General features: G+C 32.7%; 3 protein-coding genes across 5 annotated transcripts; 1 reads left to right on the top strand and 2 right to left on the bottom strand.

Annotated features, from left to right (window-relative positions):
• Positions 1–410: 410 nt before the first annotated feature.
• On the bottom strand, positions 411–1640 carry LOC149094522 (uncharacterized protein F54H12.2-like). The gene has a single exon (XM_089270199.1). The coding sequence runs from the start codon at positions 1638–1640 to the stop codon at positions 411–413; it is 1230 nt and encodes a 409-aa protein (XP_089126325.1).
• Positions 1641–9989: 8349 nt separating this feature from the next.
• LOC107365594 (uncharacterized) lies at positions 9990–16346 on the bottom strand. Of its 3 annotated transcripts, XM_089270140.1 has the most exons (8): positions 15835–16318; positions 15337–15620; positions 13887–15226; positions 13475–13782; positions 12604–13311; positions 12444–12513; positions 11486–11863; positions 9990–11411 (listed from the first exon to the last, which is right to left on the bottom strand). In XM_089270140.1, the coding sequence occupies exons 2-3, from the start codon at positions 15563–15565 to the stop codon at positions 15171–15173; spliced, it is 285 nt and encodes a 94-aa protein (XP_089126266.1). In that variant the 5' UTR covers positions 15566–15620; positions 15835–16318; the 3' UTR covers positions 9990–11411; positions 11486–11863; positions 12444–12513; positions 12604–13311; positions 13475–13782; positions 13887–15170. The 3 variants fall into 3 exon arrangements, with proteins under 3 accessions (XP_089126266.1, XP_025017256.1, XP_025017257.1); XM_025161488.2 differs by having other exon boundaries at positions 13887–15620; positions 15835–16346; XM_025161489.2 differs by having other exon boundaries at positions 13887–15614; positions 15835–16313.
• Positions 11859–20738, top strand: LOC107365595 (arrestin, lateral eye). Its single transcript, XM_015933126.3, has 3 exons — positions 11859–13220; positions 18074–18205; positions 19748–20738. The coding sequence occupies exons 1-3, from the start codon at positions 12591–12593 to the stop codon at positions 20303–20305; spliced, it is 1320 nt and encodes a 439-aa protein (XP_015788612.1). The 5' UTR covers positions 11859–12590; the 3' UTR covers positions 20306–20738.
• The last annotated feature ends 5949 nt before the right edge of the window (positions 20739–26687 follow it).

The following is a 26687-nucleotide window of genomic DNA, read 5'->3' as shown; positions in this document are numbered from 1 at the left end:
GGTTAAATAATGTTTTTTCATTACTTTCGTGTTTACATTTTCGGAAAAGTTTATAAAATGAGTTTAGAGAATCTACTGATAAAACAAATAGAATGCAAAAGTATCCACAAGCAATTGATAAATTGCCTTGATACTTGATAGGATTATAAATATAATAGTCAGAATTAGCTTCAATAAAAGTAAGTATATTTCCTTGCGGATGTCTGCCAAATGAATCAAAGTAGTGAGCTACTTTATTTTTATCGAAGTGCACGGCAACCCAATGACTTCCAGGTTTATAACTTTCATCGAGGTTAATAATAACTGAACTAGGGGTGAGTATCCATCGAGGTAGTTGATCCAGTGCGTAAACCCCATTGAACCATGGAACATCTTTTAGTAAGTTTTCAATTTCGATTGTAGTTAGCATTTTAGTAATCTAGACGTACAACTCGGTCTTTATCAATAGTGATCAAATTGTCAAATTGTGCAAACACAATTGCTTTAATTGAAACATCAAGTTTAGCGGTAAACTTAATATCAAGTCTTATATTCCCTCTTTTAATTAGAGATAAAGTTCCATTTTCAGCGCCTATGCTTCCGTCAGGAGTTAGATCAAATGCAAATAAAGTGGAGTTTGATAAATAAGACTCCTTAGATAAGTTAAGTTGAGGGATTCCTTCATCTTGATTGAAGCATCGATAAAGATTGATGAATTCCCTGGCAAATAAATTTTCCGCAAAATTGGGAGTATACGGTATACTCGGAACTGTATGTCCATCAACTGATAATGCGATATAGTTAGTTTTAAAGTTGAGAAATTCAAATGGGTTCTCTTTAATAGAACCTGAATGAGCTGAATCTTTAACAAGACCGATAAGTATCCTTCGGGGTAGAACTCCATTGAAAATGTTTTCAATCGATACTGATGTTTGACCAGATGAAATAGCAAAACTTCGAGTATCATTTCTTGTAATGAAATATTTAGCAGCACCTTTATCCAAACCTTGAAGTAAACTCTTATGAGCTTCGGGGAAAAGTTTGACTCTTTTAATGAAAAGAGAAAACTTTTTTATTGTAAATTTATATTCAGTCACATCAGGGGACACTAATGGAAAACCCGATGGACTTTTAGTAAATCTAAAAGTCAATGGCACACCATTTAGTAGCAATTTATCCTGTTCGCACATTGATGAATGTAAGCGGAAAAATAAATCAAAAGGTTGACGTAAATCAGTTTCTGTTACTTGACTTCCCGAGTCACAGAAATTAGGGTGCCTGAATAATAAATCTTCGAGATATGCTTGATAATGGTACATGTTATTTGCTTGGACAGTATTAACTGAACCAAGAAAAACGTCGATTTGTTCAAATATTGCATTTCCGAAATTCTCTACGGCTTGTACGTGATTTTCTTCTGTCAAGGCTAAATGAGTACTGGTTGTAACAGAAACAGTCAAATGAATCATTGTAGATGCTAGATCAGTGAAGTCTTCACTTGAAGGAACATTTATTTCATAAAAATTACTTGATTCAAGACTAGAAACCGGTCGGTATTCGACTTCATAGCTTGATTCAATTGCAGTTTGAGTAGGAGGGATATTAAATACCTGTAACTCAGACTTGCTTGAAGGTAAAGAAGATTCATGTAAGTACTCCATCATGAGAAAATATCTTTCTTTTTAGTTTTTAGTTTACGACGTTTTCGTTTTCTTATACCAGTACCGACTTGATCAACTAGTGAATCAAGTTTACTTAATCCTTCTTTAGCTGCATTCTTAAGTCCTTGCCTTCCTCTAGCTTTGAATGAAGATCTTAAGTTAGCACCTGATAAGTAATCATTGCCTACATCGACACCAGTTTTAACAAATTGTTTACCGAGAAATTTAAGAATTGGTACACCAAATCTTCGAAAAACAGAACCAAAACCATATCCTCGCTGGTAAGGCTGTCCTCGATATAACGTAATATCGGAGTATCCATTACCTGCTTGGGATCGGTAATGTTGAGTGAAATCACTATCACACGGACAATAAATTTTACGATTCATTTTTTATTTTTGCTATATCAAAAAATTTTTATTCTTATACAGTTTTCTTGAAATGTAAGCTGAGAAAAACACGACCGGTTTTGAATCTAATCTGATTACCGGTTTCATCACATAAGACAATACTTATGTCTTCGATTTTGTTTGATCGTACAGGGTAATAATAAGGTGAAGTGAAAGTCATGTGACCAAGTCTATCACTAGGTTCACGATTAAGAGGTACTACTCTTAGTACTCTTGCTGAAATATCACCTAGTAAATGTGCATGGATAATGTCTGAATAGATGAACATCAAATGTGATTTAGGTCCAAGATCCGGTTGATTTGGCGCTTTGATTTCATCCCAACTTTCCGCAACAGCTTTCTGCATCTCGCTGGCGAACGTATTATTATCAAATCCTAAAGCTCGTATAAATGTGTGATCGGAGAAAATAGGGTAAACTCCTTTTTCAGCGTCTGGAATTCTTCCGGCTTTAATAACTACTTTTTTCTTTTGCTTAGTAGGCTCCCCTTCATTGATTAGAACTAGTTCCGGTGGTTTGAAATCTTTTTGTTTATTTATACCTGCTAAACCAATTTGAAGATGAGATTCTGATATGCTTTTATTGAGCTTTTTAAGCATTCCTTCAACATCATCGTTTTCTTGATAATCAAAGTCTATTGATACGGTTGGTCTCCTTCCTCGATAAGAGATGAAGTAATTGATTGATCTTTTGATTGGTTTATGTGATAAAGGGTAAAATACTTCTTGAACTGCTACTGACCATTCACCATCAAGATGCAATGGAGTTGCAAGTCGATTGATGAATTTAGATATTGTGTTTTCAGGGTAAATTTCCATACTTGCATTTGATACAACATCAACAAAGTATTCACTCGACATTTTGTACCCAGCTATTGAATTTATTAGGATAACCTAACCATTTAACGAAATATTCTTTTTTCTTTGTAAGTGGATTTATTCGTTCTCCAAGGATTTTTTCAATCTTATACAGATTAGGTTCTTTGACAGGAAATATCTCATCGTGATAAAATACAGAAGTGATCGGTTCGTCGCTCCAATCAACTAATCTGTAAATGTATCCTTGAGGTGTTTTCTTTACTTTAATTATTTTGAATAATTCTTCTGTCCAATTTGAGGTTGCGCCTTTTTCAAAAATAGATTTAGCTCGAGTTATGCGTACGAAATCACCAACTTTATATGGAATTTGTTTCTTCAAATTTTTCTTTTGTGCTTTAAAGATATTACTGCGAGCTTTGCTTGGGTAAAGTAATGCTTCTTTAGGTGACATTTTGATTGTTCGATGATAAGATGAATTATATGCATCGATGATTTCCTCTAAAGCATCAATATATTGTTGACTGTTTTTAAAATGCATATATCTGTAAATCCTTGTTCGTAAAGTACGGTTGAATCTTTCAACTATCGCACATTTAATCACATCATCCGTTGATGTGAAATGATTAACATTATTATTTGTTAAGTATTCTTTCAAGTACCGATTAACAAACTCTTTTCCTTGATCAGTTTGTAGTTTTTCAGGTTTTCTTTCGATTTTTCGTAATGCATTGATAACCGATAAGGCTGATTTATCTTTTAAAGGAATACTCCACGCATATCGACTAAGACAATCAATAACATTTAATAGGTATTTAATATTATTGTTTGATTTGGCTAACCAAGTCATATCCATAATATCTGCTTGCCATTGCTCATCTATTCTATCAACTAGAATAGGTAATCTTGGGAAATTTTTTATTGATCTTCTGAATAGATTGTATGTATCTTGATCTCTAATCCAAGCATCAACTTCTTTGAACTTGATTTTTGGATTGACTTCTTTCGCTACTTGGTACAATTTTTTAACTCCACCGAATGAACCGGGTGATTTAGGATCGAAATATATTTTGCTTAATTCCATCTCTTCTTTGTCGTTATCATGTCAATTGCACGCGGATTTCTAATATGCTTTACTAAATGAGGAAACTCTCGTCTTATTCTACGAATAACAAGGGGGCCTCCGTTAGGTAGTGGAACGGTAGCATCCTTAGTTAAATGATCTACAATCTTGCTCAATCTACTACCATATACCTTATCACCACCAGACCTTAAAACTTCACCTTTCTTATTGAAAAGTCCAGGGATATTTCGCAAAGCCATTTCTAATTTCGCTGGAGTTTGACGTACAGGCGTCGCAGGTATTAGACTTCGTGCCCATGCCGGTTTTGGAGCAGGTGCAGGTGTTGCCCATGGCGGATTTGGTGGAGGCGTTTCATAAACGCTTTCACGAGGGAAATCTTCCTCTTCATAATCTTTAGGTTCATCTTTGTATTGAAATGAAGTAGCTGGTTGGTTTGGGAAATTATCTTTTGTTCTTGAAACAAAATCATTGAGTAATTTGATTTGTGTATCAAGGGGAATATTTGTATTTAACAGTCGATTAGTTACGGTTGGTTTCTCGCAATTACGTCTGAAGTAATCTTCAGATACCATAAACATACGTGTCACTGAATTCATCTTGCAGCTAAATTTGCGAGTAAAGTGATTGCTGGAACAAGTAATCCGGGTAGAAATCCACCTTGTTGATTAATAATTTTCTTTTTAGTGGTAGGATTAGATTTTCTTGCTAGTGCACGTATATGCTTCTTATACGGTTTTAGTTTATTTTTACGTTGTTCTGATAAATCAAAAGTACCTTTCAAGGTTTCTCTTGCAATTTCAGCAATGACACTGTAAATGCACTTGTTGGCGTGATCAAGAATGAGTTTTCTTTGCTTATTAGTTTTCGCTTTTGCTAGCGCTTTCAGGCTAGGTAAGCATTTGATTGCTGTCTTTACTGTCATTTTGACTGACATGAAAACATTCAATTCTTATACTAAGTATGTTGTAATGTAGTCCTTCTCGCCTAAAACATTAGATAGAAATCTAACTTCCATTGGGGTCTCAGGTTTTAAGTCGACGAATAAATATGAATATGGTGCTGCTGTAGCATCTTCATAGATGGCTTGTAATTTACTGACTTTACCGGGTAACATTTGTCTACCGATACTTGTGATAATTGATTGATCCCTTGGATTTTTAAATAATACAATATATTGAGAATTCAAAGAAATGTTTCTGCTTTCTTTGCCTCTTGTAAAGAAATTTTGAACGATGAGAATAACTGAAAGATTACGATGATGTGAACCTTTTGTGAATAGTTCACTGATTATTTTAGAGTTTGTTGACTCTGACATAAGATCATCGATGATAATCCATTCAGGTACAGTTCCGTCAAATTTTTCAATTAAATTTTCTGGTAAACCTTTAATAAAGTTAATGTCTTTGATTGAACCGAAAATACTTTGGTATTCACCGTAGAAATAAGTTATTTTTTGTGGTGGAGGAGATGAAAATCTATTCGCGCCTGCAATTAGCTGCATAATCCATCTGGTTTTTCCCGAACCAGTTGGACCAGCAACTAACATTGTAAATGGATGGTGTAAATAAATAAAATAGGGCTTCATTTTTAATTTTCAAAAAATATTTATTGGTTTTCTTAAATAGAGTCTGGTACATCATGATTTAAATGGTCAATGAAAAATTTCATATCTTGTACAATTTTGTATGAGCATTTTAAAGAGGTATCGTCAGCATTATGATAAATACAAGGTTTCTGATTCCTATCAATAACTTTGTGTGTAGCTCCATATATTTCAACTATATTTTGATTATTAATATAAAGTTTATCCAAATATTCTTGGGCTTCCTTGGATTTACAAGCGATTATTGTCTTATCTCCGTCTTTGGATATCTCGTAGAACAATTTGATGATTAGTCCAAGATAATCCTCATTGATTGCACGTCTCGGAACAAAATCTAATCCGTGGAATTTATTAACCAGATGGTTTATTTGGTATTCATCTTTCTTTGATGGGCTGCAATTAGGATTGTCAACAATAAGATTTATTGATATGAAATCACTTAATAGAGAAACTTCTCTAGGATGGAATATTCCGTTTATTCGGAAACCTTGGGTATCGAAATATGCACAATAAGTATCCATGTTGACTCTTCAAAATTCGACTTGTTAATGATTGAGATTGTCATTTGTGGATCTATTTATACATAAATTGAATCAAGGATTCGAATACATCTGGATTCGACTCAGTGAATCGATTCAAAGATTCGATATCAACTTTACGACTAGTAAAGTCATCATGAGCTGCTAATCCTAATTGATAAACAATTGAATTATCAGGATCAATGTAAAGACATTGAGTAGCAGTCCATTGTTTTTTCAACATGTGATCTTTGCCCATGAAGAAAGAAAGAACGTAAATATCAATGAATTGATCGACTGCAATTTCTTGAGAAACCAAGTATAGGGCCAGTGGAATGTAAGGGGTTATTTTTTCCCAAAAGGAAAGTTGAGTGACAACTTTTTTACCATTTTTCATGATTTCAAAAGAAGTCTTTGAATATTTCCTTATTGAAATATCATAGTGATGAACCTCTAATGGTCCCTCTTTGAAACTCTTGTAATAACCATAAATGTATTTAAATTCAGACGGCGTGAGTGATACACCGAATGTTGATGGTAAATTGTGAATCATCGCACGAATATCAAGTCGTTTGACTGTTTCACCATAACAAACTTTGAAGCAAATTGCTTCGTCTAGGATTTTAAAACTTTTCCAATTAGACATGTTTACTGTGTGATTGTTGTAAATAGAATGAATGGAATTGATAATCCACGGCCCCTTATATACTCATCGGGAGAACACGTTTCGTAAACTCGACAAGGGCGCCATCTATCTGTGAAAGCTCTTTAGCTCCTGTTAATATGATTGACCCTGTTGAATAATATATCAAGGTCAATCCATTCAATCTAATATATACAGCAGGGTAAATTTCTGGCTCATAATTTGCATCTTTTGATAATTCAACAAATTCATGGATGTTGAATGCAAATGGATAAAAGCTATGAGCTGTAATGTTAACTGTTTTAATAAAGTTAACATTGTTTGCAGGATAGAGTTCTTGAAGAATCGAACCGGCTGAAGTCACTTCTTTAAATCCAGTAGCAATTACTTTTCCTGATCCAAAAACGAGAAATACTCCTTTTTTCCTTATGATTTGAGCATTGAATCTCTTTCTTCTATTAGTATTATCAATCTCTAATTTGATTGCTCCATCTATCTTCCATAGACTTACAATATTAGCTATTTGATAATTAAGCGAGCTTAATGACATGTTCACTTGTAGGTTGGTAGAAAGTACGTAAAAAAAGAACAATAATGATTATCAAGACTAGCAAAATCTTGATTATATTCTTATAAGTCTCAGGGTCCATCTTTAACAATATTAAGATTGACTCAATCTTATATACCCTATGTTGGTCTTGTCCTTGGTCCAGAGTGCACAAGTCGGTCCAGAGTGGACAAGTAAGTCCAAAGTGCACAAGTCAGTCCAGAGTGGACAAGTTGGTCCAGAGTGGACAAGTCTGTCCAGAGTGGACAAGTAAGTCCAAAGTGGACAAGTTGGTCCAAAGTGGACAAGTTGGTCCAGAGTGGACAAGTCTGTCCAGAGTGGACAAGTCGGTCCAGAAAAGGACATTTATTAACTACTAACGTAAAATAAGGTTAAACAGAATGTCAACCTCTTCAATCTGTTTTCTGTTCAACTGTCAGACTTGATTGACATACATTTTACAATCTCAATATTCGATATTGAATTTGATAATATTAAATGTTGAAATATTTAGTACAATAACTGTTGATCTAACTGTTGAATCAAATCTTGAGCCATTATAAATGCAAAAACATCGGGAAAAGGACGAGAAAAACAGAAAAATGATAAATAATAGAAAAGATGAGCAAGAAGAAAATATGAAGAAAGGCAAACAGATGAAGAGTTTTTGTAGGAAAATGAAGAAGAAGCCAATAAGCATCACTAATGGAATGAAAATATTTCCATGAAAAACACTTTTCTTCTTGTGAAACATTTCCATGATAATCAACGTTAAATAGTCGAATGAAAGTTGCCTTCAGAAATGAATGAAACAAAAATGTATGAACTACCGTTTTCCCTTAAGAAATGAATCACTTTAACATTGCCATTTCTCGAGCAGCTATTATGAAAGGTTTCACAGATGAATATATTCAGATGTTGAATAATGTCAAGCAAAAGTTCATCGAGAAAATACCTTTTCTCTCCTAATAGAGTTTCAAGCTAATTCACTTTAATTTTTCGATTCATAAGATAAGAAACAAATGAGATAATCGACTCGAAAATTGGACAAGTTTATTTCAATCTATACATCCATACAATATATTAGATATACAATATACAATAATATAAAGTCAAAACATGAAGTTTGTGTAAAAATTGTAGCTAAGCGGAAAGGATTCTAAGAAAATTTTTGACACAGCTTGAAAGCCATGATTGGCTACATGTCCTGATAAATATTCAGGGCTGTATCAGAATTCGGGTTAATGAGCAATTCTCGTTCTGAAGGGTTCTCGTTAATGAGGGAAATGTAGAATCTGTATTTTGTAGCATTGTGTTTGAGAGAAAAACGTTTTTGGCTGTTCAGTTTGATGCTTTATTGTTGGATTATATGTAAATCTGCCACTTTTGGGTAAAGAGTAAAAAGTTAGGCAAAACCTGGTGCCTCAACTGACCAAAGTTATAACTTTTAACCCAATTTTGACAAAGATTGTCCATTAGAGAAACTTTTTGATTCACCAAACGGAATCAATTTTCTGCTTCTACAGTCAACAAAGGTTCAATTCTCAACTCCGACAAAAAATACTCGTTTCCAGGATTGTGGAACAATTTGTACTGGAATAACAAAACAATTGTCCCGCATTTCGTCGTAGAAAAGCCAATGCAAATAGATTTCTCTGCGTTTAATAAGAAAATTTAAAGCTTGTGATACAGAAACTGAAGTCGATTCGCAGTTATATACTTATATAGTCATATTCGTACTTAAGAGTGAGGTTGACTATACTATTATCTATCTAAAATAATCCGAAAAATCAATGCAAAAGCGCATATTTATCGAAATCTCTTTAATTTCTTAGTTTGTACTTTTCGTTCTCAACTCTGTTCTTCCAGTTTGTTTCTTGTTTTGATCTCTGGTTGTTCTAAATTTTCCGAGAAACATCTTCGTAAATACGAAACCAAATACAAGACCAAGACCAAGAACAATCGTAGCAGGATATTGAAATACGGAGCGATACAAAACTGGACAAAAGCTAAGATTGCTGATTCTGATGATAATTTTTCAATATGAACTTGTGTCTTTTCGATGCCGATTGATATCGATTGTATCCTACAGTGATAGAGACTATGCGATCAGTCAGTTTTGTGTCAAAATGATGTCTAAACGGAAAGGGTTCTAAAAGAAATTCTACGACCAAAAGATTTTCATGAGTTAACTGAAGCGACAGAATTAGGTAGACATGAATTTAGGTCCCTAGAAAGTCGTGTTCTAACAGTATGGTGAGAACACAATTTAAGCATTGTGAAGGAAAGCTTATTTTGTTTAGTTTGCTGTCGCAATGGTTTATTGTTGGTTGATTAATAAGTGCCAAAACTTTGACTTTTGAGTTGAGAGTTGTGACCTGACTAACTAAAGGTTGAACTGAAAAACATTTTAGAGATTGAAAAATTTCTATGATCGCAAGCTTTTGATGAAATCGCTTTCAAAGTTAAAACTAGATTATATTTTTATTTTTAGCTTTTATCATTGACAATGATTTTTTCATTGAGTCTTGAAATGAAATTGAATTTATTGTGCTTAGTGGAGACAAATTTGCCATCATGACTGAATCACAGCCGCCTCTAGTTTCACTTAATGATTAAGGAAAAAAAACTTAAAACTAAAGTAACTTCAAATTTTCAATTAACCATCACGAAATCATATTTAATCACGAAGTTTGATTGTTTATCCAACCGATTGAAACGAGCAATTGATACACTTGAAAGTTGTCAACTCTAAATGTTGTCAAATATTTACTCTGAAAGGTAGAAAAGACAGAATTGATAACAAGAAATGATCATGATTTCAGTGAGAAAATAATAGATTGATAAATATAACTTGATGATAATTGAAAAAAAGGACTCAGCAAATCAACTATACTCAATCAAATATCAAATAAAACTAATAGTTATACATTTACAATGATGAGATATGAAAAAAAGAAGTAAAAATGAAAGATTAAAGGTAAAGGTAGGAAAAAAAGTAATTGGTTGATAATATTGAGATCTTATTATTCTGATGGATATAAAATGTAATATGATCTGTGCGTTCATGGTATGAATGAGTGAAGGTGAAAGAAGCAGATGAAACAAGTTGGATAAATACAATGTTTATATATACAGATTTGTATCAACCATATTAGCTTAATTTTGCTTTTTGTGTATTGCAAGGGTTTTCATTACATTAACAATCAAGAGTAAAATCATTTCAATCAAATCCAATTATTTGATGGCAACAGTCTAAATAAAGTTGAACCTAATGTTCAATAATCTATTTTGGGTTTTTTAACCTTTTTTTGTTTTACTTTTCACATTCATTTTCAGCTTGTTCAATAGATTTGATTAATTTTGTTTACAATTTCTGTAATCAAACAATTTCGTTCTTTCAAGTTTACATTTTGATTCAAGTGGCGCCTTTTGATTAACCCTTCAAGTGTACAATCATCTGTTGATGATAAACATGAGTAATTTGTTTGCCTCATAATATGATGAGAACAAGCAAAACAAATGGATAAATAAACAAGTTGATAAATTCACAGGGAGTTTAGTTTCTGGAAGAGAGGGTTTGGTGAATAATTTAGCCAAAGTTAACCTGCAGGCTGAGAGAAGGGATGAAGATAAAGAAAGAGCTGATGAATGGAATCATGGTTGAGCTGAGTTGAATCAGAACTTTTTTTTCCTCCAATATGTTCAACAGCAAACTCTCTTTTCATCATCTTATTTTTCCCTCATATTATCCTCAACACAATGTTCACAATTTTTTATCATTTCTTGAGATACGAAGAAAAATAGATGAGCGGCAAAAAGTCTTCTCCTTCGTTATCATCTCTATCTTTATCATCTTCATTGCTTGTTCTGCTTTCAATCCAATTGTAATCCATCCTTTCCCTGTAAGTTGCTCTTTGTTTTTCATTTGTGCTTTGCTTTAGTGAATGAACCACTTTTACTCTTGTAAATTTGGTGAACATGATAGATAAAATTAGCAACAACAGCTTCATCAGCGTGATTCCCAATACAATCAACAGATTGTTGAAGAAAAGTAAAACAATTTGACCAACTTTGCTGTTTACACGACTGGATACAATTTGTAAAAGTTAAACTTGCAGCTTGATCCATAGCCATTAGTTTCCATCATTTCTGTGTAAAAATAAAAGGATTAACAGAAATTAATAACACAAATTCAATTGTTTGTAACCCATTTCAATCATTACCATTAACTTTAGCCATCAAAGTCATCATTGTGCTCACCATTACCATCATTAAGTCATCATCATCATAGGTTTTCATAATTATATCTCATTATTGTAATGATTGCCATCAATAACCATAAAACTTTACTGTGATCCTTGTGTCCATATTTTTTCAAGTGATCAGTGATTTCATCAGCAAACCAACACTAACTTAGGAAAGAGTCCGTATAAATTGTTAATTTGGTGTGCATCATCAGAATCAAAATCAAATGAATAATCAAGATGAATAGTAATCTTATTGGTTGTTAAGAAACCTTATCAAGTTTCTCGATTAAGCCATTCATATGGTTTCCAATGTGCCTTTTCAATTTCATCAATAAATTTGACTGCAAAGTTTACCTGAAAAAAAGTTAAAAGACAGAGAAGAAAGAGACAAAAATTAGTACTTAGTAAGGAATTAAAGTACAAAAATAGACGTAAATTATGAAACAGAGGACAGGTAATGTTGAAGATGTTTAATACGATGATTAAAATGAGCGACGAAGGGATGAAAAGTGAAAGATGATTAGACGAGATGAATTTAGAATCAATGTTGACAGTGATTTACCTACAATTATGATAATCGTCGACACTATGATGATGAAAACTTATCAATAGATTTTATAGCTCACTGTATCCTTTTTACATCATCATCATCATCCTCCTCTTTTCCTCCTCCTTCACCTAATCATTTTCCCGACTCTGTTCTTTCAAAAGCAACTTCATTTGTCAAATCAATCTTAATTGTAACACTAATTAACCTTTTCTGTTACTTTTCCATAGTTTACCTTTTGTTATGAGAGTAAAAAGTGAATCAAATTTAACCTCTTTAAACTAGTTGATCAAAATTAAATTTAATTTTTACATTGTAATTGTTGAAGACCAAAAAAAAGGTTAATGTAAAGTGGAAAAAGTAATCAGTTAAATTTAATTTACTCACCTTTGGAGAAGCAAAAACATTGAATTTGGGAGAATCCAAGAAACGTAATTTGTTCATCAATCAAGTTGAACTGAGTGAATAAAAAGCAACTTAAAATTAGGTTCAATTGATTTACGAGTGATTAAATTAAAAGTGAGTTTAATCAAAATGATTAGTGTACCTGTATCTCTGTTCCTAGCCTATGCTGTTGCCGTTAAAGTGTATAAGAAAACTGCTCCCAATGGTAAGATAACTGTTTACCTTGGAAGTCGAGATTTTGGTGATCACGGTGATTATGTGGATACCATTGATGGTGTTGTCGTTGTTGATGAAGAATATTTAAAAGGTCGCCGTGTTTTTGGACAAATAGTGACCACCTTTCGTTATGGAAGGGAAGAAGATGAGATTATGGGATTACACTTTTCCCGTCAACTATATTTGGCATTAGAGCAAGTTTATCCTCCTGCACCAAGTAAACAGCAAACAATTAATGAAACATCCAACAGTGAACCACAACCATTAAACAAACTGCAGGACAAATTGTTACGTAAATTGGGATCAGCAGCTCATCCGTTTACCTTTCAACTGCCCAAAAATGCTCCACCCTCTGTAACTCTTCAACCAGGACCTGAAGACCAAGGGCCACCATTGGGAGTTGAATATGAGGTTAAAATGTTTGTTGCTGACAATGAACTTGAAAAACCACAACGCCGTAATTCAGTTGCAATGGCCATCCGTAAATTACAATATACACTTCCATCACCCAGTGCTCGTCAACCTTCATCTATTGTCTCAAAGGTAACGTTCATAAATACTTTAACTTTGTTGGTGCTTTTTACAGAATCGATGAAGGGTTCACAATCGTCCAATTACTGGGTTTAAACAATCTCTAAATTAGTGAGGAATAGATAATATGAAAGTGTCAAATTAACATATAAAATCCCTTACGATATTAATGTAAAGATGAAACATTAATCAGTAAAATATGAAGTTGTATGAATAGGTTTGAAGCAAAGCTCAAGAGTGCATTTACATTGAATAAATCATATTACCTTATGGTTAATAAATCACTTTGATTACCCATTAAGATCACCTTTTATATAACAGATTTATTTGAATAAAAAATGCAGCAATATTTGAGGAGTAACCTTTAAATAGAAGGATGCATTTCAACATTCAAATTAACAATGTTTTATTGCAAATTTAAAATTTATGCTCTTTCAGATGTTTGTTTCAAAATCTGTGTTAGTCCAAAATTTGATTACTGTCTATTAAATTAACATTATTCATGAGCTCTAATAGCCGTGAATAAAATTTGGAAATTGTTGAACAAAAATAAACTCGATCCAATGCCCGTGCTCTGCAAACGAAAATAAGAATGGAATTAGTTTTTGGAAAATTTGTTAAACAATCGTGAAATATAACATTGTTTTACGATTGTTATAAAATGTATTAAATGCATACCTAGTTAACTGTACCAACAATTATGAGGTGAATCAACGAAACCAATGATTCATTATCCGAAGCTTCATCAAGGGGAATTGTCCAAGCTACATGATTATCTAGCATTATCTAATTGACTATTCTATGGGAAGTGAACCAGTATAAATGATTAAGATGTTGAGATTCACTTCCATGATAATCAGGATAGCGGTTGTGTTAACCACTAATGATTCCCACAATTCAAATGAAGACATAATTTTTCAGAGCTATCCTTCTGGTGGCATCAGTGTCGATAAACCATGTGATGTAAATTTATTGAGTCTAACTGTTTTAAATTTTGCGTCATCTTCTGCGGCCTTTGAAATGACAGAAACTTTAGGTCTTAGCTGAGTGTTGGAAATACAAGTTTTGAGATTGTGACTCAATTTACTATTTCTCTTTAGCATCACGTCATTCGATACATTCTTGAAAAATTTCTTAAATTTCCATGATAATAAACTTATCACACAAAGTAGTGAAATACTGGTCCACAGGTAAAACTGGCCACCAAACAAACACAGAGTATCCATGAGTTTTGACGCAGGTTGAAAAACTACTTGAGTTTTAGGTGCTATTGGGTATGCCATAGACAGTTGGAATGTATCATTTTCTAGTATCTCTGATTTGAACGCACTAGTTAAAATTGCTAGGTAATAGTAGTCGTGGCATGGTTGTTCAGAATATGTTTCTGAGCAATTTTTGAACATTTCTTTTTCTGAGCGATTAGTAAAGTGACCATCCATGAACTCGGGTCGCAGTTTTACATAACTCCGAGAAAACCATGAATGATAATTGTCATAAGACATATTCATAACACAATGCCTCGTGCAGGTTTTAGGGTGGTTACAGGGTTCATGTTCATAGTAACGGCAACTCGTATTGTATGGAGGCGGAAGACGCTCAACTACTGTATTTTGGAATGTTACACCAGCTTGATTGTTTTCAACTGTATCAAATTGCAGAAAACTTGGATTGCCAAGAGACTCTTCTAGTTCAGCATAAGTGTGCGTGATATAAATACCGATACGTTTGCTTTTTATAACTGAAATGTTAAATTTCACCTCCATCATCCATTTTCCCATGACGAATTGACTTTTATAATAGATCTGTGGCATCAAACTTTCAAAATAAGAATAGCACTTGGAATAAAGCGACAAATATTCAACATAATAGTTCCATAAATTTAGACAAGGTTCATATTGATAGCTGTTATTGTTAAGAACCTTACAATCGAGAATCCAATCTTCAATCTTAGGTAAACGCTCATTAATCTCGGACAGCTTTAAAGGATAATGTTCGACACCATCTATAACTGTGACATTCTGAAATTCATCCAAAGAATAGAAGAAGCATAATGAGATAGAAGGTAGCTCAGTTTCTGATGGACGCTCGATGTAAACTGTATTCGTCGTCGGATATTTAAGATATTTACTAAAGATTGTAGCTCCTTGAATCAAAGCGCCAAGATAGCATAACAGGATGATATAAGTATGAAGGTTTGTTGATTGTGTAACACATGATTTATCTTTGCCATAAACAATAGGAGGTGGTGAGGAAGAGATTACCAAGGTATGTTTGTTATCCTCACTTTCTTTTGAATCTTGTTTCGATTTACGATAGATATCCCTTTTAACAGAAACCAAATTGGAAAAGTTAGCCATACTATAATCTTTAAATAATCCAGGAAACAACCCAAAATTTCAGAGTAACCTGAATCTAACAAAAAGAGAAAACAAAACAATATTAATGCTCGAATAGTGACAAAACATTAGGCCTAGACTAACGGATTCAAGTGATCTTTTTCAGAATTCGTCTAACATCGCGAAAAAACAATAATGAAATATATTTTTGGCAAAAATGATCAGCTGAAGTTACATTAAGTAGGTTAAAAACGACAGAATTTAATTGAATACTTGTTAGCAGGACTTACCCTTGATTTTTCCAATGTTTTTCACCAAAAATAAACCAGTTAATCCATTACAAATAATCCGAACACGTTAACCAATGATAATTTGTTGTCAACACAAGTGATTTAGTAAATTTTAATTAAAAATTTTAATGGTCGTTTAGCATAAACAAGGCGATTAAATTTTACTGTTGAAAGTATTAGCTCACTGCTTTGCTAAAAGATAGTTGAAAAATAAAGAGTGGAAAAATTGTCTTACTAGTCAGCGTTCATTTTCTTTGTCTTCTGATATGATAAACCTTTTTAACGGTTTTTACATTCAAATGCTCCTTAGATCATCATTTTTGAATTTATTTTTCTAGACTTGTGAGGGTAGATTTTGTCAATCAGTGATTTCCGGTGCTAAAGAATCGATCATGTGAACCTCAACATCAATCAAGATTTATAATAGTTGACGAATTGTAATTGTTTTCTTTTAAATTGCAAAATTTTTTCAAGAATCTTTTTCTTTGAAAGAACAGTTTGCCAATATTTGTGTTTGACTGTGAGAAAATTGATTGGAGGAAAATTGTAAATTCATTTTCCATATCAATCTGATAATATTTTTTATCAACTCTTATTCAACAATGGAATCCATTAATGTGTTTTAAGGTCGTTCTTCAATCACCATATTGATTCTTCTCTTCATTTGGTACATGTTATTCAACCTGACTGTTGATATCGGAAAGACCTTACTTTTACGTTGTATTACACAGTGTTTTACGCATACATCATTTAATTTCTACCCCAATCAGCCTGTAACAGCTTTAACGGAAAATGCTCATCAATATGACTGAATTTCTGGACGACTCAATTGATAGTGGAAGTTACTGGAAAGAAATACTTGAAGGAATTGATTCATTGCTGTTTTCTTAATTCAGGTAACCAATAGTAGGAGTGACTCTGGTTTTAAGGAAAAATTATTATATTTCACTCTGGGTGATACGAGAAAGCTGATTACTCGTCATTGTGGTGATGTTAGGAATGAAAAGCTTATTGCTAATTAATCACCAAATTACACCTAATTGTGATTGCCTATTACAGCTTTCGTACACACTTTCAATACTGTTGGTTTGAGATTACTGACTACAAAATTAAGTTAACCCAAGTTTCTGGCTCAATTTGATGATGAAACAAAAGTATAATGGCTGAATACATATTTAATGATTTGAACATGTTAAGTCAACTCAAATAGATGTTACATTGTAATCAAATTTATTTCCCTCACCATTGGTCATAGCTTTTATTTACGTCCAAAATTATTAATAATTAAACACTACAAGGTAATTCAATTAATACATCTCTTAATTTACCTCTCAACTTTACTCAGCTGATTATTTCTGGCAGTATGTATTTCGCAGCGCAATTTGAGTGGCAGCAAATTTTGAATATGAACATGTAAGTTTATCAACCACCAACAATCAAATATTGAGATATTAATTCCACTTTTACTCATTTATTTCAGACTTTTTCAACATTGGACAAAAACGAGAAGATAATGGAGCTCAAGGGATTGAAATTTGGAGTGAAATTGAAAATAAAAAAGCCAATACAGGAAAAGATGAACAAATTGTATCAAACAAAGCCAAAAAAGAGACTGACCTGATTTCAATGATTCCCAAGTGATAAAATATAATTAATTGTATTGAAGAATCATCAAGTGCATTATTACAGTCTCTCGAAGGCTCAACATACATAATATACAAATAGTGAAAGCTGCAAATTCAGCTTTAATAAGGCTACAATGTTACCTGAGAGCATCAACATGAAGATTATTTACTTCTTCCAGATTCATTTATTCTCGATTTTTCCCCATTGATAGGTTCATTGCTCTGTCAACAGATTCTGTTCCAATTTCCTTTCTTTTCTGTATTTTATCTTCTTTTTCATTCTTCTATTTGATTCTTTCTGGTTAATCTGTTTTCTTGTTTTGATCTACTTTTTTAATCTTTCTGTAACTTTATTGTAAACTAATGGTCGACTGTCTATTGAAAAACATTGAAATGCATTCAATATTGAGCATTGCCGTCAACCCAAAATAACCCAAAAAACGTTCATACAATTGTAGAGTTGATTGTTTCTAAATTTCTTGAAACATTCAAATTGACAAACAACAGGTCATTAAGTAGTACATTTACCCAGTAATTGGCTTGATTAATGATTAATTATCCAACAATTTATTTTCTTTTTCCAATTGCTAACTCGTCTTATTGTTTTCTTACAGGGATTCATGTTAAGTCCAGGAAAACTGAACCTTGAAGTGACTCTAGACAGGGAATTATACTTTCATGGAGACAAAATTTCAGCTCATGTAACTGTTTCCAATTATTCAAAGAAAAATGTTCGTTCAGTGAAGGTAAGTCAACCTTTTCAATTAGCTTGAAGCTTTCAATACAAAAATCATGTCCAACACACAATCAAATGTTAACTGTAAACATGTTTCATTATTAATTTGATTCCAGACTCAAATTTGATAAATATTTATAATGTTACATTTATATATTGCTATTGAAGTTGTAAAAATGATCATTATTAAGGTAAAATAATGTTTACCCAGATAATATCTACAGTTATTAATTTGCTGAATCTAACAGATTAGTCAGCCAATAGTCCTGATGTTACCCCAGGTTAATCAAGTTTCACAATTGATTTATTTTTGTTCAATCCAAGAGTCACACTATTTCATTTGATTTTCAGGTTGTCTGTTGAGATTTAATCTTTCAACATAACAATTTACTAATTTAATTTGATCCAATCTTTTGGTGATTAAGTCTTTTGTGACAATTTATTTCTTCTAGTATTTAATATCAAATATCATTAATCTTACTCCAATTACCTTTTGTTTCCCAGTCCTCTCAACTAATAGATGATTTACCTTTCCTAATTCAGCTAAATTGTTTCCTAGATATTTCTCAAATTGGTTTTTGATTCTGATTTCATCATTTGATAGAAAAGGAAAATTCTGATTGATTATAAAATCAATGGATTACCTGTAAATGAAAACAGATAACACAGTTTTAAAGACAGTTAACAATAAACTCTTATTAAAATGCTCAGTCTATTTGATGGACAAAAAATTGACTTCAATTTTGATTCAATGTCAAGGTTTTCATTTGATTGTCCAAATTTATTCCTACATTAATCAATAAATTCAATGGTAACCAGTTGATGAATTCACTATAATCACATTAAATATTGATTTTCACTGTAATTACTTTGATGACTCTAATGCACTCAACACTTGTTATTCAACTAGTAATCAAGTTTGCTTTTTTTCCTTCAATCAAAACTGACTGAATATTAATATTTTTTTTCATTCTTCAAATTTAGTTTTTTATTTTTCCTGCTCAATATTGAATGATTTAATTTTATTTTCAACAAACTGTAAAAATTGCTTGTTAATTGGATTGAAAATGAAATACAAAGTAAAGTCAATTGAGTTGCTTTTTGACTTGAGTTGCATTTTAATGTAATGATTTTGTCAATGATCTTTACTTTCACCAAATTTAACCTTCTATTAATAAATTAGATTGAAGTTGACACTAGAATTGACATTTTAATCAATTGAATTTGACAATTGGCAAGCCTTTTTCATTATTGATGATGACAAATGTTCAATGTTTACAGTTTAATGTGAATAATATCATGTTTAGTTTTGCGTGTTATGAGTCAATATTTTCATTATTTATTTACTTTGATGACATTTTACCCTTTCTTAATGCGACTTAGAAACCTTTGCAAGTAAATTGTCATCAAATTAAATTCAATGTTTAGAGTAGCTCATCAAATCCAATTATCAGCAGATTTCCTTTTATTGTAATACTTTTTTTGATACCTAAAAAAACAATTAAACGAGATGTTTTTAACCTTTTTTGTTTCTCTTTTTACTTCAATTTAGGTTTCGATTGTTCAACACACTGAAGTTACTTTGGTTAATGGTCATTACAGTAAAACAGTGGCCAGTCTTGAATCAAAGGAAGGATGTCCAATCACTCCAGGTGCTTCTTTCTCAAAGGTTTACCAATTGTTACCCCTGGCTGCTTCCAATAAGGATCGGCGAGGAATCGCCTTGGACGGAATGTTAAAAGAGGCTGACACCAACTTAGCATCGTCCACACTGACACCGACCTCGGATGCCATTGGAATCGTCATTTCCTATGTTGCTAGAGTTCGCCTCTATTTAGGCGCTATTGGGGGAGATTTAACTGCTGATGTACCTTTCAAATTATGTACTCTAGACCCTGGTCATGGTAAAACTGTGGCTGAAAGTGGAGAGGAAAATAAAAACAAGGAAAGTGGACAACCTGCTGAGTCAACAGGAGCTAATACAACGTCGACGACAAATGTCACAACTGCAGGTCGACGACTTAAGAAACAAATGACTCGTGAAATGAGCACTGATCTTATTTTTGAAGATTTTGCTAGACGACGCCAAGAAAGTGAAGATCTTGAATAATGTAGTTTGGTGGTGCTATCACTTTGGAGCATATTTTCAAATTTTTCAAGTGTTCATATTTCTTAATCAGGAACATTATCAACATTTGAAATGCTAAAGGATGAGACTTTTTGGTACACAATCGTAAATTTTTCACAGCAATTAGATAAAGAGTCTTGCTTCTTTTGAAACTTTCCAATCTTCATTTGAAGAAATTAAACATTCAACCAACAATCGAATCACTTAATATTATTTATTAATCATTGATAAATTAATCTCTTTACTTCGCGTGTTTCATGTATTATGATTATATATGGTATTATCATTACATTGTATTGTTTTGAGTGTCACTTTGCCTCTATCTTTGTCTTAATTCATTTGGTTTCTTAACATCATTGATGTTGAAAGTTGTAGTACAATAAGTGTGTAAATAAATGAACATTTCAAATTATGATCTAACAGATGCTTTTTGAAAGTTAAAATAAATTATAAAACAAAACTTACAATAGGAATTGTTGGAGAATTGATCATTCTTTAATTTGCTAAGCAAAAGAAGACACAAATAGCTATCAATCAACGTAAGAACAATCTGAGTCATTATTGAATCGAAAGATAATGTTTGATCAAGGTTAGATGATATTTTACATCTAATTATAGATGATTAGATGGCTTAATTTATTGAAAGTTTCACACTTGTTTATCTAATGACTTACATTTGTTCAGGTTTGGATTTTATCGGAATTATAACAGCTTTTAAGGAACCGCCAAGCTAGGATTTTGTTTATTTCGGTCTTAGCATTGGTACAAGGAGGGTTGCTTGGAATTACGCAGACCCGTAGATGAAAGTTTTCCTGGTTGAACATGATACATTTGAGGTGAGTTTCAAGGGGTTAAGGTATTGGTTGAGATTTTTGTTTTTTACTATTTTTGGAGTTTGATTTAGTGTTAGGCTTTTGTGTGCGAGGTTTGTTTTTCAGGGAATTAAATTTGTCAAACTTTGGGACTATATGTGTTTGGAAGACAGCCTCGAAAAGGTTGTAGAAAAGTGGAGTAGAGAAAGGTTGTAAAAAAGTTGGGATGATGTCTGCGGTGTCAATATTGAGGTCCTTTAGGGTTTTTAGACGTTCAGTCTCAGTTTTAGGACATTGGGTTACCCAGTGGATAGGATCGTTTATTCTGGAGCCGCATAGACAGGAAGTGGATGTTTGGGTATAATTGTATTTGCCAAGTAGAAGCGATATATGATTGTCCATTTTTTGGCGTATTTTTAAAGGTTTCCACTTTCCAAGAATAACTCTGCTTTGAGGATCTTCACTCGTCCATTGTTGGTCGATGAGATTTGTGACGTGATCGTTTATTATCTGTTTGTAGCCCCACCAGATTTGGTTGTTTGATATGCTGGGTGCTAGGTTTGGGTATTTATCAAAGAAATTTAAACTCTCTTGTGGGTTCTCGTTCTGGGTGAGGTTTTGATAAATTCTAGTTAAGCTAGAAGTTATTATTCTTGCCCATGTAGGAGTACGACCTATGATCGCGCAAACTGTGGTGATATTAAGCTTCCAGTCGTAATTTACAGCTTTTCTTATTATACGGCTGCAAGCGTATTCTAGTTTGTTTCTTTCTTGGGTGGAATTAATTAGTATTGGTAGCAGGATTTCGTTATAAGCGAAAGCTTTGGATTCGATTTTGGAGGAGGTGATGAGTGTTAATATGTTTAGAGGGACGTGTATGATTTTGGGATTGTTTGTTAGTATTTTGCTGGTGGTTATGTTAATTTTGTCAATCAGGGAATCGGTGAGGAAGGGTTGATTTACACCTAACATGTACGTCATTCCTAGTATTTTACCTCTATCATTAGTTTGGATTTTGAACGAACCAATTTGTTTTATTTTGGGAAGTAGGAATCTATTTACTAGCAGATGTGATTTTTGAGGGAGAATGGATAGATTTAAGGGTTTAAGGAGTTCTAGAAGTTTACGAGAGATAACAGAGGTGCACATTGCAGCATAATCTGATTTGTCCATTTGTCGAGGAGATGGAATTATGATGAGGTCGTCCGCATAAGCGGTGACTCTCAGGTGTAAAGGTGTCGGATCTTGAACTGCTCGTCGGTTGATGAACATTGGTGGTTGTTGAAGAGGTTTGTTGTTTAAATAATTGATGATTTGTTGGATGCCAATGGTGAAGAGATACGGGCCCAGGATTGAGCCTTGTGGTACTCCAACATCAGTTTTCTTGAAAAAGGCTGATTCTCGGTTTAATATCGACATGTATCTGGAGTTGAGGTAGTTTTGAATGAGTATTAAAGTGTCTCGGGGAATCTTCAGTTTTTGGAGTTCTTGTAAGATTGATTGGTGGGATATGCTATCAAAAGCGGATTCAATATCAACAAGAAAAATTGATGGTGATGCTGGTTTGAATAATTGAACATTTTGGTTGATTTCAATTAGGGCTGTGTCGATATTCTTGTTTTTTTGAAAAGCATGTTGACTTTTGAAGAAAGATGTTGGTATATTGTTGTTCAGGTCATCAAGGATGATAGATTCAAGGATTTTGGAAAAATTTGATTGAACAGAGATTGGCCTGGGCCTTTTCCCATCACTTTTGGGAATGAAGATGGTGGATGAGATTTTCCAAGAGTCCGGGAGAAAGTTATGTTGAAGTAAAATTGTATATATTTTAGCTAACTTGTCTGGTATTTCATCTGCCAATCTGGATATGAAGTGTAATGGGATATGTGATGAAGATGAAGATGATAACATTAAATTGGTTACATGGTCATTTTTATTTGAAACGGTGGATACAACAGCAATTGGAGCTGCTACTGCTATTGCTGTCGCGGGAACAACGCAATCATCGGTGGCATCATTGACATTGGTTAGTTTAATGCTAACCGCATGTTGATCGGATCCCAGTTCCGGGTCCAAATTCATGTTAATCAAATATCAAGGGTATTAGATGAGTTTCAAGTGAAAGTGTAATGAAAATAAAAAAGAAGGAGAAAGTAATAATAACTAACTGGATTGGAAACCTGACTGATGGATACAAGTCAAGTCAACCCAAAGTTTGATTATGATCAAAAAGGTAAGAAAGTAAGATAGCTGTTTTTTTACCGTAAAATTTAACGGGAAGGAGATGATGAAGAAGAGAAAAAAGATGTAAAGAAAGAGAGAGAAAGAAAGAGGAAGTTTACAGATTTATGCTTAAGCTAATTCAGTTAGTAAATAAGTTGGTAGTGAGTACTTTTCCGGAAACTTGCACAAATGAATTGAAAGTTAGTAATACATGTAGTAACGTAGTTTAATTTAGTCTGATGTATGATTTGACGGCAAAAAAAGAAGAATATTTTTCACTTTCTTGTTTCCCTCGTTTAGTGATGTTGATGATGAGGTTTAGCGAGGAAGAGAGGAAAATGATGAAGATTGAGAGCGGCGGAAGAAGATGGATGAGAAGAGTGAGAATAGGAGAGAGGCGTGAGGATGAGGAATGTATTTCTCGATGAAAACGAGTGTTGAGTACATCAAGTTCGGCCGGTCAATTTTAACTGTGATACGGAAAAAAATGTAAAGTGAATAAGGTTTGATGTTGTTTATTTGTTTCTCGGCGTTGGGCTTGTTATTGATGATAATGACGGCACTGATGATGAGGAGGAAGAAAGTAATGAAAGTAAGGACTAGTAGTAGTTGATTGCTATTATATATGATTACTATTATACTGATTATTAAAAGATAATCTTTATAATAAATGATAATAATGTTGTTGATGTCAGGTGAAAGTGTATGTGAAAATGGTGGCACAATATCAACTTTGAATAATTGTTGTCATCACTTGATTTGGGTTACAATTGGAACAGTATAAGGGCAAGGCCAGTAATAACATTTTAATCACTTTTGATACAATTTTCATATAATCACTGAAACAATTTATATATTGTTCTCGTTGGTTTACTTTGTAGTAAATTTTGTGGGACACTTTTAGGGATTTATATATATTGACCAAGTGTTGGGTTGACTCAATGATTTATGATCACAACAAAACAAATCAAGACGGGAAATTTTGACTATTTCAATCTCTACGTGATTTTGATCATCAATTACATTTTGACGAATCCCTCTAATTGATGTTTCACTATTCGAGGCCAGTTATTGAAATATTGTTTACTTTTTGCTATTACTTTTACTCAAAATGGTTGTTCATCTGTTTATATCTACAATGTAACTGGTGATTGACTTTCCTCGAACTTTTATTTTATATAGCCTTGTTTTTGTACCGACAAAGCGCACAAAAAATTATTTATATTTTATTTCTTTAAATTTTTTCTCTCCTGTCAACAACAACTTCTCTAATCATCATCTTAACGTAAAAAAGAGTACAACCTTAGAAGGTTGATTCTCGCCCAAATCTGGTTCTGGTTCTCCTCCTTTTATCCCTCTCTTTAACGTCTTATTACCAATATAACGGCTTATACCAGGCCGGGATAACTCGATACCTTTTCCCCTTTATTTTCACTATTTACTTTCACTATTTTACCCATTTACTTGAAGTAAAAATTTTGACGTTTTTTCTCACTCTTTTTTTTCTCTCTCGCTTTCTCTTCTTTTTTAAAGGTTTCAATGTTTTACCGACAATTAATTTGATAAACAAACAAATCCATCAATGGCTAATCAAATACAAATCATTCACTCAGATCACCTTACCATGGACAAATTGGACGGAGGTTATTGGATTCAATCTAAGATGAGAAAGATGAAGATTGAAAGAAAACTGAAAGAAACCACTTCAAAATCAATCTGATTCAGGATCTGAATGGAACTTTTCAAATAGTTTCCAACCTGAAACAAAGCCATCATATTAATGGATAATTGTTGAAACTCGATTAACACAATTGATTAGACAATAAATGGTGAAATGGACATTTTAAGTTGACTTGCAAGAAATTTAATGTACACATATACCATATTAATCAATTGGTTATGTTATCAACCTGCTGTAGCGATAAATATCGAACACTGTTATTGTATTTTGGATATTTACTGGTTGTTTTGGTTGCATGGAATCAAGAAGAGACCAGTTGAAGCCAATACCTGGAGTAAAGCGGCCAAAAATTGTTGAAATAAAAAGAAGAGAAGGAAGCAAATACTGATGTTGATAGGGATGATGATATGATGATGTTGATGATTAAAGAGAAGGAGATGAAGAAAAGTCAGTAAAAAGGGGAAGAAAAAATTATATGAAAACAACATTTTGATGGTAATGTTTATATTAATCGAGTTTCAATATCACGGAAGAGTATCCTTCTGCGATTCAGGTCACCATTCTCACATACATACACTTTGATATTAAGGAGAGTTGATCTTCAGCATCACTAGCTTCTTCTTCCTCATCTTTCTCTTTCAATTTTTGTTCATTAAACATTGATAATAAACTTTTAATTCTCATTTTCATCACACTTCATCTTGAAATATCTTCAGTTTATATCAATTTACTCTAAAGTAGTTCACAATATTAAAAAACATCAAAATCAGCCTCAACCTAAGCTTAAGCCTGGACATTATCTTAATTGTACGATTAACGCCAAAAATAAAATTTGTTATTTTCACTGATTTCAATAATTTCAATTTTGATTTACTGTTTAAGTTAAATTTGTCAAATTTTTATAATATAATGAGTCTCTATGACAACAATTTAAACTTATTTTTAACCAACACTTTTAAATAAACGGTAAATTTGCAAAATTACAAGAAAAGGGAAATTTGAAAGTCAAGTTCCAAGTCTAATTTTGTTCATGTTTAACATATTAACTGTTCATTTGTTAATCATTTGCCAAGTTGCAACTCTTCTGATTCCCAGTGACCAGCTAATTACACAATTGTCGCTAATAATATGCTCAAACATTGAAACCCAATCAGGTTAAAATGTAAAGTTCATTATTGATTGTTTTGCTTTCCATTCAAAATTGTCATTCAATCTTTCCATCTACCCCATTTGATTATTTGGAACTTGTTATTGATAAAAAAGTGTAGATCAATAATCATTAACTTAAATTTTCATACAATGTAGAGCAAATTGCCTTTTTGTTTTTGTTAATTTAGTTGATTTATTTCTCTACAATTAATCTTCTCTATCAAAAAAAGCCTTGAAAGGTTAATAGCAATTTGTCCCAATTACCTTGAAAAAAACATCCAATACAAACCTCATCTGATCTGAATCATGACAGAGTTACTAGTCAGTAATAATGGCTTTATGTGTTCAACTTCAATTGATCGTTTAATGTTATCAACTTTTACAATCATCAATCTATTTTTAAGTGTACATTGAATACAAATTTTAATTGAGGTTGACAAAAAAATTAATCACCAAAACCTTGAATTGAAAACCCAAATTGTACAAAATTTGCAAGAAA

This window comes from Tetranychus urticae, chromosome 1 (assembly GCF_039701765.1).
Source record: "Tetranychus urticae isolate SD_2017Ah chromosome 1, NJAU_TeUrti_SD_1.0, whole genome shotgun sequence".
NCBI classification, from domain to species: domain Eukaryota; kingdom Metazoa; phylum Arthropoda; class Arachnida; order Trombidiformes; family Tetranychidae; genus Tetranychus; species Tetranychus urticae.
This window is presented reverse-complemented; position numbering and strand designations above follow the sequence as displayed.